We start from the raw sequence: 13,164 nt of genomic DNA, 5'->3' as shown, positions 1-13,164 counted from the left end.
GGGTCACAACGAATCCAGGAGCTGGCCAGCGGCACCCATCGGGAGGCGAAGAGTGGGGGCTGGGGACAGAGCACCCGCCGAGGAAGCCGCGAGGTCGAGGCAGCCCGAAGGCGGAGGCCGGCGAGGATGCGGGCGCGCGAGCATCCCGGCTGAGTCAGCGGCCCCTCCCGCGCACCGCGCCTTCCTGACACCCGCGCCCTCCTCTGCCTGCGCCTGGCACATCCAGCCAGCCATCCCTTTCCCTTTAACAGCACGGCCCCGCCCCTGCCCTCCCTCAGCCCCCTCTGCCCACCCGAGGCCGATCTGTCAGTCACTGCCCCTGCCTGAGCTGGCCACCCCTCTCCACACCGGACTCGGGCAGCGGCCTGGGCAGCCTAGCGTCCACCTGCGCTCCCGGGACCCCCCGCCGGCCACGCTCCTCCGGGATGCGAGTCCCTGCGCGGACGCCCGGGAGGGGCGGGCACGCGCGCGGCTGCGCCCGGTGCACAGGGATGCTGCTGTCCCGGGGGCCCCTTCGCCCGGCCGTGGCCAGTCCCGCGGGCCCCTGAAGCCGCAGCCCGGCGCCGTCAGAGACAGCCTTCCCAGCCATCCAACCTCCCGGTCCTCTCCGGCTTTGGACCCATGGAGCCAGCGGTGTTGGCTCCGCACCACCTGCCGCACCACGAACCCATCAGCTTCGGCATCGATCAGATCCTGAGCGGCCCCGAACCCCCGGGGGGCGGTCTGGGCCAGGGGCAGGCGGGCCAGAGCCACGGGGAGAGTGCGGCGTTCTCGGGTGGATTCCACGCAGCCTCGGGCTACGCTCCAGCCGGCTCATTGGCCCCCTTGCCCAGAGGCTCGGGAGTGGGCCCGGGCGGCGTGATCCGCGTCCCCGCGCACCGCCCGCTGCCGGTGCCACCGCCCTCGGGTGCGGCCCCCGCGGTGCCCGGACCCTCGGGTTTGGGCGGCGCTGGGGGCCTAACGGGACTCACCTTTCCCTGGATGGACAGCGGCCGCCGCTTTGCAAAGGACAGGCTCACGGGTGAGATTGCCCAACCCCTCTGCGTCCTTCCCTCGTAGACCCCGTTTCTTCGCCTCTTAGCTCTCTGTTCCAACTCCGTTACCCCTTTCTCCCTCCCCTCTGCTCATCCTCCTGGACCCTCCGCGACCCCACATTTCTCGGTCCCACAGAGGAGAGGCAGTAAGGAGAGAGCTGCTGTCGTCGGGTGCATGCGCCCTTCCTCTGCAGCCCTACCGTGCCCAGGCGAGGAGGGGCAGGGTGAAGTTTGGGAGGGACCCCGATGCTTCCTAGGCCCCTTCTAGAACGAGGCCTCAGTGGATGCGGGGGGGCCCCCGGTAAGGACTGAGGGCTCTCAGTTCTCAGTGTCACCTCGGGCCACCCCACCCCCCAAACTTTGCCTTGCTCTTCTGCCCCGTAGCTGCGCTCTCGCCCTTCTCTGGGACACGTCGCATAGGCCACCCCTATCAAAACCGGACCCCCCCGAAGCGCAAGAAGCCGCGCACCTCCTTTTCCCGCTCGCAGGTGCTGGAGCTGGAGCGCCGCTTCCTGCGCCAGAAGTACCTGGCCTCGGCAGAGAGGGCGGCGCTGGCCAAGGCCCTGCGCATGACGGACGCGCAGGTCAAGACCTGGTTCCAGAATCGACGCACCAAGTGGCGGTGAGGCGCGGGGCGCGGGCGGGCCGAGTGGCGGGGAAGGACCCGGCCGTCTGCTGACCCCCGGCTCTCCGCCCGCCCAGGCGCCAGACGGCGGAGGAGCGCGAGGCGGAGCGGCACCGCGCGGGCCGCCTGCTGCTGCACCTGCAGCAGGACGCGCTGCCCCGGCCACTGCGGCCGCCGCTGCCCCCGGACCCGCTCTGCCTGCACAACTCTTCGCTCTTCGCGCTGCAGAATCTGCAGCCCTGGGCCGAGGACAACAAGGTGGCTTCGGTGTCCGGACTCGCCTCGGTGGTGTGAGCGACCCCCTACCCGAGGAGCGCCACCGTGGCAGGCCGTGTGCCGTGTGCACGTGGAGCCGAAGGCCTGCGACTGTCCTCTGACTCCCCTCGGTCACCAGCGGCCCCTGGTCCGCACTTGGACTCTGCCCTTCAAGGCATTTTCGGACCCGCTGGGACCAGGGTCGCGAGAGCAACCTGCAGGATATAGTGAATGGGGCAAGGATGCGGCAAGGCACTTGTGATTCTGCCCAGAGTGGCCTCAGAGCTCAGGTCCCACTGGGAAGGGACCACTGAGCTGGTGTGAAGGAAGATCAAAGACATCGGGTAACGGCAGAGGTGTTGGTTCGCGCGAATGTGGCTGTGTCAGGGACCCGCTTGTCCACCTCATCCCCTCAACGGTAAAACAATCGCTAAGGATTCTTTCTTGACTCAGTCTCACGTCGTCATGGGTCTAACCTGCAGGCCACTCCCCCATCTTGAGAGTCACAATGCACCTATGCTGTAGGTAAGATGGATACTTATATACTCGAAGGATAACAATCTAGGAAGAGTATTTGGTTCCAATGCCACACACGGTCAGAGAGCCAAGAGGAGAAGCCAGTGGACGGTTCATGGGCCCAGTGTTAGAGTGAGCAAGATATGCTTTGGGACCGGCAAACCTGAGAAGAAGCAAAGACGACGTCAAGACTGGAGATGTGGAGGCCAGGAAGTCAGTGGTGCCGGACCTGGGAGGAGACACTGGGGGGCCTGTAGCAAGATTAACTGTAGGCAAAACTAACGTTAGATCTAGAGAGAAAAAATTCCCGATGCCTGCCTTTGGGGGAGCCCGCTGACCACACAGGGGTGGAGACAGATGGACCTGTGAGGCCAAGATCTCCAGGGGAGGGGACCCTGGGGAGTTCCATGGATTAAGCCTTTCTTTCCACCGTATTCCACAAATACATCTACAATGTGCAGGATGGTGGTGGATTCAGAAATTGATAGACAAGGGTGGAGGGAAGGAGTACCCAGACAGAAAGAAGAAAAACACACGACACCTTTTAGTTAGAAAGACTTTAAGAAGATGATTTAGCAGATTAAGCCACTTGCAGCTAGCTATTCCTGACAATCTGAGTTTCAGCCCTAAGACCAACTTGGTGGAAGAAAAGAACCAATTTCTACAAATTGTCCTCTGCCCACTGTATTGTGTTATGGCACGCTCATGCATGCACGCGTGTGTGCATACACACACACACACTAAATATAATGAAAAATCAGAAAGACTTCAGACTGTAGGTGAGTCAGAGGCTCTTTGATAGTCAGTTGAGTTGGAGGACGGTCGCAAAGCTTTCTGGTTTAAAGGGAGTATTTTGTTCCCTCTTGTTTCTGGCAGAGGCTGGAACACTGTGAGAGGACAGAGACCTGTGGTAGCCAGACCACTCCTGTTGTGTGCTAGTGACAGCTGTGGCAGGCAGCACAAAGGCTTGGCCTGGGGTGGGAGGAGACAGCCTCATTCTAGAGTCATCTCTAACTCACGGATGTGTATGGCACCACAGAACCAAGATCAAACTTGGCATCCTAGGGAAATCTTTTATAGTCTCAAGGAGAGTGCAAGGTTGTCTGGGACAACATCAGTGGAGTGAGCAGCATTTGCTCCTTTGCCAGTGGACAAAGGAGAAAGAAAGGTCTGCCTCCTGGACTGTGGCTCCCCCTGTTCCCTTCTCTGTCACCCTGTCTTGGCTCTCGGGTTCCAGGAGTGTATTCGACCCTACACTGTGGGTTTCTAAGACTGGCCGACTGCCTTGGTGCTGTGTGGTGAGGTTGGCTCCATTCCTTAGGCAGCTCACTGCAGAACACAGCTATCCCCATACTCCTGGACAGAGGAAGAGTCAGCCTCTTCCTCTGGGACAGCAGCTGACGGCTCTGCCGCTCCTTCTCTCAGCTGGTTCAGGAAGTCTCTGCTCTCACTGGGGGGCAAGTTACTCAGGAAGTACGGAGGGGCTAGTTCCACCAGCCTGTTGGAGGAAGTCAGGATGAGATCATCTGTGTCTCTCCTCCGCCCCTGTCACAGACCCTCTCTTCTCATGTTACCACAAACCGTCTTCTTATGTCCCACTCCCCAGGGTTAGGTTTGGTCCCTGTCCCTGGGAGAGAAAGCGTATTAGGAGTGAGGGTCAGGAAACTCACATCTCAGGTTGGATCTCTGAGACGATGCAAAGGCAGTTGTCTTTGGATATGGAGAAGCTGTGGTACAGGACCCAGGCGGGTGGTTGGGCCGGAGCCCTGCGATTTCGGTAGCTGCAGTATGAAGACAGCTGGGCTACGTGTTTATGGGTGAGAAGCAGGTAGTTTCCAGTGCCATCTGTGTCCCGGGCCACCTCATTGAAACACAGAGATATGGAAGGGATAAGTTACAGAGCATAGGGGAGAGAGAAAGGCAAGGAGGCCAATCCTGGGTGTGGCAGCACACAGCTGTAACCCCAGCATTAGGGAGGCAGAGGCAGAAAGAGCAGGAGTTTGAGACCAGCCTGAGCTACACAGGAAGTCCAAAGCCAGCCTGTCTGTCTCATCATTGCCTTTAAGAAGAGAGAAGAGCTGCCCTTTTAATCCCAGTACTTGGGAGGCAGAGGCAGGTGGTTCTCCATGAGTTTGAGGCCAGTCTGTCTGGTCTACAGAGTGAGTCCAGGACAGCCACGGCTGTATAGGAAAAACAGTCTTGAAAAACAAACAAACAAACAAAACCAACAGCCCCCCCCCCAAAAAAAGGGGGGGAAGGAAGAAAAGAGGAGAAAAAAAATAAGAGAGCATGAACAGATTAAGGTATATCCTCACTTCACCTCATGGCCTTTTCCATGGCCCCTGTCCTCCAAACCTTCAGACTCTTGGTTCTAAGAAATTGTGTGTGTTTGTGTGTGTTTATGGGAGTACATGTGTGTTAATCTTCAGGTGTCAATCTTGGGTGTCAATCCTCAGGTGCCATACACGCTTTTGGGGGACAGAACCTAGAAAGTGCCAATAGGCTAGGCTGACTGCTAGACAGCTCCAGGGGCCCAGTGCCAGAACCGCAAGTGAACCCACAGTTCTGGGGATCAAAGTCTGTCCTTGAGATTGAAGCAAGGTACTTTACCTATTCAGCTCTTCTCCTAGACACCCCCTCCCCCTGCCACACACCTTTTGATTCCTTTTTCCCTAAAATTTGAAAAATAATAATTTATTTTATTTTTATGTGTATGAGTGTTTTGCTTGCAGGTATGTATGCACACCATGACCGTGAAGGTCAGAAAAGTGTTGAATTCTCTGGAATTTGAATTAAGGATGGTTGGAAAGCCACATGTGGGTGCTAAGATCTGAACCTGATCCTCTGGGACCTCTGAGAGCGCATAAAGCCCTTAACTGCTAAGCCAACCTTCCAGCTGTACCCCTACCCACCCACCCCTTTTGGAGACAGAATCTCACTATGTATCCCTAGCTGTCCTAGAACTTACTATGTAGTCCAGGCTGGCCTCAAACTTACAGAGCTCTACCTGCCTCTGGAGTGCCGGGATTAAAGATGTGCGCCACCACACCCGGCAAGTGCCTTTTCATTCTATCATGCTCAGCCCCTCCCCAACCTTGAGGAAGAATCCAGACAGCAGTGCTTTTTGGAGGTCTCTGCGATTCTGCTCAGAGCCAAAGGCTGGCTGGGACAGGGGAAGCTCAATCCCTTGCATGAGTTCCATGAGCTCTTCTCGGAGTTTACGGGCTTGGCACAATGCTGCCCAGTTTAGACCCCGAGCCTGACACCAAACCTCATCCGCTCCACCTACGAGAAGAAAGGAAACAGCTATAATTAAGTCCTTGAGACCGGCACAAAGGATGACCCCCCGCCAGAGGGCTGCCTCTTCCTGCACACAGAGGTCTGTTGGCTGATTGGGTATTTCCTGGGAGTCTCTGAGGGTGCAGGGTGAGCCACTTACTTCGCACAAAGGCTTCATAAATCTGGATCAGAGAGCTGTGATCACCATCTGCGTGTTCCAGGGCCCGACGCAAGGCAGCTTCTTCCGCACACAGTGGAGGACGGGTAAACCCAGGAGCGGCTGGAGGCAGGGGGGACAGGAAGGTGGTTTGGGAGGAGTTGGGAAGGGCAGTAGCCCTTCTACTGAAGAAGTAGGAGTAATCCTCTGGGAGCTTAATTTAAAAGACAATAGATTCTGGGTGCTCTGCACTTCCTTACACTTTGCAGACAAATGCAGCCAGCCCTCCAGGGCCAGGCTCTGCATCTGTGGATTCAACTGCCCCGACAGCAAGTATTCAGAAAACACTGCATCTATAGAGAGGATGCAGATAATCCTCTGCTGTTGTGTCTTAAATAATATAGGGTACTGTACGTAGTCTGGAAGTTACACAATATGCGGGAGACTATGCCGGTTATGTTCAAACACTACAGTATTTTACCCTGAGAGGCTCAGGCACCAAAGGGCCATGGTAACCACAGACGGTCCTGGAAGCCATCTCCCATAAATACTGATGGCTGGAAATGAAAGTTTTTGCCCTTAAGGAAATTAGAATCTGGTAGGAGAAAGGCCAGGCATATGACTCAGTGGGTACTTGCTGTATGAGAATCAAACTTGAGTCTGAATCCCCACCACCCACCCACATAAACAACAACAACAACAACAAAGAACAGTACTGCTACCTATGCTAGTAACCCCAGAACTGAGAGGCAGAGACAGGCAGGTCCTGAGAGCTTGCTGCCCAGTCAGTCTAGCAGAAAAGATGAGCTCCTTCCTCTGGCCTTTTGTGCAAGCACACTGATGCATGCATCCTTGCCCCCCAAGGAAGGTCAGAGAGTCCAACAAGGAAGTGGACAAGTAAGAAAAACAAGTGTACCTGGCATTCTGGAAGCAAGGAGAAGGTGAGCTGATCTGGGCTCTGGTGGTGGAGCCGAGGGTGAGTGGGAGAAAAGCGCAGGCCCCTTGGGTCAGTGTCCGAGGTGTGGGTGGAGAAGGGACAGTGGACCATTTGAGGCTATGGGCACAGCATGGCACAACAGTTAACGGCATGGCTTATTTGGTGCACTAGAAGCCATCTGGTTTGGGTGGGATGGGTGACGTGTAGCAGAATGGCAAGGGAAGCCGGAGTGGTCTGCAGAGGCTAGCTGTGTAATGCCAAAGGGTTTGCATAGCCTAGGAGGGAGAAGAGCTGCTGAGGAGGAATGGTAAGTAAGAAAGTCCAGGTGCTGGTCCAGGAGGCTGGTTAGGAGACCGTGCAAGGAATCCCGCTGAGTGGGAAGGAGGATCCCGCACTGCCCTTGGCTGTGACTATGCGGAGAGCAGATAACTCTGAAAAGGTACTCGTAGGAGCTAAAAGGGAAAACTCTAGAGACAGATGAGCACAGGAGAGACCAGGAGAGTGATGGGTTTTTGGAAAACAGAGGAAAAGCCTGGTGGTGGGCAGGAGGGGCAGGTGAGTAGAGTGCCTGAGTTCAGTTCTGAGCTGAGGCACTATGGACTAGTCTAGTAGAACTACTTAGAGGAAAGCCAGGATTTGTGGCACATGCCTGTGATCCTATTACCCGGGAGCCTGTGGCAGGAGGATTGCTGCAAGTTTGAGACGAGCATGGGATATACAGTGGATTTCAGGCCAGCCTCAACTACGGAGTAAAACCCTGCCTTAAAAAACATAAAATAAAATTGGGGCTAGAGAGATGGCTTGGTGGTTAAGAGGTCCTGAGTTCAGTTCCCAGCAACCACATGGTGGCTCACAACAACCATCTCTAATGAGATCTGGTGCCCTCTTCTGGCCTGCGGGCAAAAATGCAGACAGAACATTGTATCCATAATAAATAAATACAATCCTTAAAAAAATTACACACACACACACACACACACACACACACACACACACACACACACACATCCCTGCAAACCTGGCCTCCTGAGTTTGATCCCCAGAACCCACATATAGCATGAGCTATGGCATACCCCTGGCACCCCTCATAGATTATGCACAATAATAATACTTTTTAAAAAGGGAGGAACACGGGGCTGGAGAGATTGCTTAGCAGTTGAGAGCACCGGCTGCTCTTGCAGAGGAGCTGGGTTTGGTTCCCAGCACCCACAATCACCTAAAACTCCAGTTGGGGTGGGGAGATCAGCTGCTCTCTGATGGCATCTGCAGGTACTGCATGTTGTGGCAGTACAGATAACCCTGCAGGGATACACATAGAAATAAAATCTCGAGGGTGTGTGTGTGTGTGTGTGTGTGTGTGTGTGTGTGTTCTCCAGGAGTTGATGTCTACCCTCTCTTTTTTCACTTCTCCCTTTCTTCCTCTTCCTTCTCACCTTTTTGCCTCCCTATCTCCTCCTTCCTAAGGTCTAAAAGAGCGGTGGGGGGCGGGGAGCCAGGAGCAGTGCGCAGACCTTTAGTCCCAGCACTCAGGAGGCAGAGGCAGGCAGATCTCTGTGAGTTGGAGGCCAGCCTGCTCCACACAGTGAGACCCTGTTTGTCTGTTTGTTTAATGGTGCTGGCAGAGAGGTGCAAAGTAAAGTTTGGGATTTTCAAGGACAGAGGTAGCACTGTGGACTGTGGGTGTGGATGGACTTGCTCAGAGTTCTGGGAATGAGAAGACACACAAGTCAGAGGTCAGAACCCTGAGGGGACTTTACAAAGGAAAAGCAGAGGATGAGAATCCCGAGGAAGAGATGAAGACAAGATGGCCAAAGAGGTGGGATGAAAACCACAGGATGGTGGGCATGGTGGTGCACACCTAAAATCCCAGCATCTGGGAGGCTGAGCCACAAAGATCTCAAGTTCAAGGCCAGCTTGGACTATATAGCAAGATCCTGTGTCAAAAAAGGGGGGGATGGCTGGGGAGGGGGATGGCTGAGGAGGGGGATGGCTGGGGAGGGGAATGGCTGGGAAGGGGATGGCTGGGGAGGGGGATGGCTGAGGAGGGGGATGGCTGGGGAGGGGGCTCAGTGGTTAAGAACATTTGTTACACAAGCGTGAGGATCTGAGTTCAAATTCCAGGTGAAAATGCCACCTGATGTGGCCAGACACACTTGTAATCTTAAAACGGTAGGGGTGGAGACAGGAGGATCACTTGGGCTTGATGGATGCCAGCCTAGCTCCCAATTCAGGAAGAGATCCAGTATCAAGGGAATCAGTAGAGAGCGAAAGAGCAGGGTACCTGACATCCTCTGGCCTTAGTGCGTGCACTTTCAAGCACATGTATACACACTACATACAAATAAAAGACCAGAATCTCACACCCATCCCTCAAAAAAACAAAAAACAAAAAACAAAACAAAAACAAATAAAACAAATAAAACTGCTATCACAGAGGCATAGGGAGGAGGAGGCAGTTTGGAGCGCTAGCGGTGGTGAGCATTCTTACATCAAAAGGTCGTGAATAAATGCTCGAAAGTGTCCGAGTTAGTTATCTGGAGCCTCACTAGGAAGCTGTCATTCCAGGGATAGGGTTTGCTGCTGGAAGCAGCAGGTGAGCCATACCGGGACAGACTTCCATAGGGATCATGTGCGTAGCTGAAGGGGAGGAGGGCAGAGGAAGACAGTGAGTGGATCTAGTCACAGTGTGGGTGGGATGACGTACCCCGAGAAGAAAGAAGCCTTAGAGAAAAAGGCTGTAAGATGATAGGGAGGGATGGGAAAACACCTGGCTCCCTAGGCCTATGGAGGGTGGGAAGGCTGAAGCATCGAAGAACCAGTGATTGCAGCTCCATCCACCCCAGGGCAGGGCGGAGCAGCTAACACACCCAGGCCCTGGGTAAGACTCTCAGCACAGCAAAAACCCAAAGTCCCTACTAACAAGTGACGGCATTCCTAACCTGAGGTAGATTAAAAGTAGAAATATACCGGTGAGCATGGCAGCGAGAGTGAGCATTTCATCCACACAGTTAAACTCGCAGGAGGCCAGCAGGGCTTTGGCCAGCTCAGGGGGCAGGGGAAACTCCGACAGAATGATTCCTAGGTCCGACAGGTCCCCATCATCATCCAGTGCAGCCAGATAGTCTAAGTCTTCTATGGCCAGCATCAGTGCTTCTGGTGCTGGGGTGGGACACTGGGCTCAGACAGCAGGTCTGAGTCTGCAGTCAGAGGTAGCCCCGGGGCGGGGTGGGGGCTCACCAGGCCGGTCCAGGAAGTGGCACTCCCCTGGCTCTGCAATCTGTTTCCTCAGTAGTAGCAACACCAGGGAGCTCAGATTCTCCTCGAACACTTTGGGGTGGGGCAGTGGGGGAGCGTCTAGTTCTAGGATTGACTTGGAGTACAGGCGGAGACAGGACCCTGAGAGGAGGAAGGCCTGGGGAAGTAATTTCTCAGGGCTTGTGTGAGATGATTTTTTTTTTTTTTTTGATCCGAGGCAAGGCTCTTACCTGATGGGAATCCCCTTGCCCGCAGCAGTCTTGCCTCTGCCTGACACTTGCTAATCGGTCTCAACACCTGGGATTCTGCTCGGATCCGAGGATTGTAAACCTGCCATCCAGCCCCCCAAACAAGGCCAAGACGGATCAGAGTGGTCCATCTCTATCGGAAGCTCCACTCCCCCTCATTTCTCTCACTCACACTGCGAAGTTCCAGTCCCGAGTCAATGACATGCTGGATGGAAGGGAGAGAGAAGGAGAAATCCGCCAGCCAATGAGTGACCACGATCTTCCGGACACTCACGTCTGTGTCCTCATACACAGCCTGGATGGCCTGACCACAGCCTGGGTGAAGGGGCAGTACCAGTGGTGGAGGCCCTGGGACAGCCAACATCCCCAGCTCCCTGGACAAGGATTCACAGCACAGGGAAATTTCCTAAGGAGGGAGGGGGGCGCATTAGGGCAGTTCTTACCTTTTTGGGAGGGAGCACAAGTCTTTTTGATGAAAGCTAAGGCCCTTCACTCAAAGAAAATATACATACTTCTAAAGTGGGGACATTATAATTTCAGCTCACTGTGCACAAAGCTCTGCATTATAAGGAATTTTAAAAGTGGGTGGCAAATTTCTTTATTCTGAAGTCCTTGATCCCCCCACCAAAACTCCAGCAGAGTAAATACAACCATTACCATGTGTTGCCCCATTCCTAGGACAAGAAGACAGCATAGGAATGCTTCCCATAATCCACTTTTTAATTTTGTTTACCTCCTCACTGGGCAGGTACACCAGCACATCCCCTGGTGCCTCTTCCCGCTGACATAGCTCAAGCACCGCTTGGCAGGCAGCGTCCACTAGGTCAGTTGGGACAGTGTCCCTGTAGACAAGAGTGGGATTCCCACCAGGCTCTCTGGGTACACGTACAATAGGAGAACTGCCCCAGAAAGCTTGGAGTTTGGGTTCAAGGGCTGGGTCAGTAACCACAACCACTCTGCGATCCCCTGGAAGGTTCCTCAGTCTGGTGTCTCGCAGGAGCCCCTGCAGTAAATCTGAGGCCACTGACCGCTCCTGAACCTCATCCAGTATCAGCACAGTCCAGGTGCCAGGGCCCCTGGTGGAGGCTACTTCCTGCAGAAGCAACCTGTCCCAGCAGAACCTGTTGACATTGGTAGTGGGCAGGGAGTCAGTGCAGGACACTGAGCAGACCCAAATCCAGGTATTTTCCCCCAAGGTGCCTAGATTTTGATATTGAAGGTCAGAAAAAGTTGTTGTCATGGACTTCCTAAGCCTGTGGACCACTCAGTGTGCCCCTCCATCTTTGCTGAGGTTGGTTGGTTCACACACTATCACCTGTATCTTGTGGTGAAGGTGAGGTGTGCATTGTGCACGACTCAAGGGCAGGTTAAGCTGAGGATACGGGGAGGTGCTAGACAACTAGGCTTGTATCCACTCCGTAAAGGGAACGAGACTACCAATGGCCCACCTGAGCATGGTGCTGGGCCCAGTACAGTCTTCCTGAGGGATGCTGTATCCAATCTCATGACCCAGGGTCAGGTCCATCTCATCAGCCACCCTTGAAGCCAAGCTCATGGCTGCTAGAGGGTAGGGCTGAGTGACAGTAACCTGGCCCATCTGGAATCCCCTGGCCAGTGCAAACTCTGCACACCACTGAGGAATCTGGAGTGGGGAGAGGAAAGGGCCATCATCGGTCAGGGGATTGGCGGACTTGAGACAGAAGTGCGCAGGAACTACAGCCATTGGAATTGGGATTCCTGAACCTCTACCACCCCGAGGTCAGCCACATCCACCTTCATTTTTCACTTGCTCACCTCTCCCAAATGCCCACTCTTTACCCAGGAAAAGGCACATTTAACCCTGCCCTTTGTCCACTCCCAGAATCTTCCTCCACCTGGGTGCTCTTGCCAGAGCCAGGCTCCCCAGACACCAGCACCACCCCAGTGGGGCTGCTCTCCAAATGCTCCAAGAACAGGAAGCGAGCAGCCCAGATGGGCAAGGCTCTGCGCTGCTCAAGCAGCTCATAGTAGCAGGATGAGAAGGGGAGCCCATCAAAGGGGTTCACAGCCAGCTCAGACTCCCCAAGACTTGGTTCAGACTCTTCTGCCAGCCCAGAGGCCATGGTAGCTGTCCATAGAACCTACGGAAAGCAGGGCAGCCAGTAAGGCCTCAGATCTGGTGACTGATACCAAATTCCCATCTCAGCTTGATCCCCAACCTCAACCCTCAGAGGATAATGCCTTGGGATCCATCCTTCCCGGCAGTACTTGCTTGCCAGGAAACAGTGCAGGGTGTTTCTAAGGGGCCTTCACAAGTGGACTTTTACCCTGCTTGTAGTTGGGCAGGAAAGATCTTGTGACCAGCAGAGGGGCCCTTGTGAGCGGCAGGAGTTACATGAAGCATAGTAATCTGTGGGAAGGACCCAAGAGGGAGAACAAGTAAAATTTGGGAAAGAGAGAGTGGGGCAGCAGGGCCATAAGGATCCTGGGTTCAAACCTGCCAGCAGCTCGGAGACGTGTCAGGATGGTAGCCAGTTCTGGACACACCCAGCCAGGCACCACCAACCCAGACCTGCCTAGAGGACAAAGGTAAATTCCGGCCCCACCCTGAGGCTGAGCTCCATCTCCAATCCCAGAGCTTGCTTTTGGGGGTGGAGCCTTTTTGCTCCACCTTGGTTAACTTTGCTAGGAAGCCATGGAAAGCCGGCTCTTGCTACCACACTGAGCATGTGTGAACCCAACAGGACTGTGCCTATGAAATGCATTCTGGGACTTGTAGTTTTACAGTGATAGCCTCCCAATACAGCCGAGCTGGGATCCAGTTGTGTTCAGTTTAGCATGAGATAATTTGTTTCATTCTGACCATCCTCACCCATATA

At 54.6% G+C, this 13,164-nt stretch overlaps 2 protein-coding genes across 2 annotated transcripts; one reads left to right on the top strand and one right to left on the bottom strand.

Annotated features, from left to right (window-relative positions):
• The first annotated feature begins 621 nt into the window (after positions 1-621).
• On the top strand, positions 622-1,953 carry Tlx2 (T cell leukemia homeobox 2). The gene is made up of 3 exons (XM_036180380.1): positions 622-1,021; positions 1,419-1,656; positions 1,737-1,953. The coding sequence occupies exons 1-3, from the start codon at positions 622-624 to the stop codon at positions 1,951-1,953; spliced, it is 855 nt and encodes a 284-aa protein (XP_036036273.1).
• A 1,058-nt stretch (positions 1,954-3,011) lies between these two features.
• On the bottom strand, positions 3,012-13,123 carry Dqx1 (DEAQ-box RNA dependent ATPase 1). The gene is made up of 12 exons (XM_036182653.1): positions 12,613-13,123; positions 12,181-12,426; positions 11,755-11,948; positions 11,040-11,427; positions 10,479-10,712; positions 10,289-10,388; positions 10,041-10,199; positions 9,771-9,962; positions 5,870-5,989; positions 5,525-5,715; positions 4,101-4,291; positions 3,012-3,928 (listed from the first exon to the last, which is right to left on the bottom strand). The coding sequence occupies exons 2-12, from the start codon at positions 12,406-12,408 to the stop codon at positions 3,757-3,759; spliced, it is 2,169 nt and encodes a 722-aa protein (XP_036038546.1). The 5' UTR covers positions 12,409-12,426; positions 12,613-13,123; the 3' UTR covers positions 3,012-3,756.
• Positions 13,124-13,164: the final 41 nt, after the last annotated feature.

The sequence above is a fragment of the Onychomys torridus genome, chromosome 3 (genome assembly GCF_903995425.1).
Source record: "Onychomys torridus chromosome 3, mOncTor1.1, whole genome shotgun sequence".
Taxonomy (NCBI): domain Eukaryota; kingdom Metazoa; phylum Chordata; class Mammalia; order Rodentia; family Cricetidae; genus Onychomys; species Onychomys torridus.
This window is presented reverse-complemented; position numbering and strand designations above follow the sequence as displayed.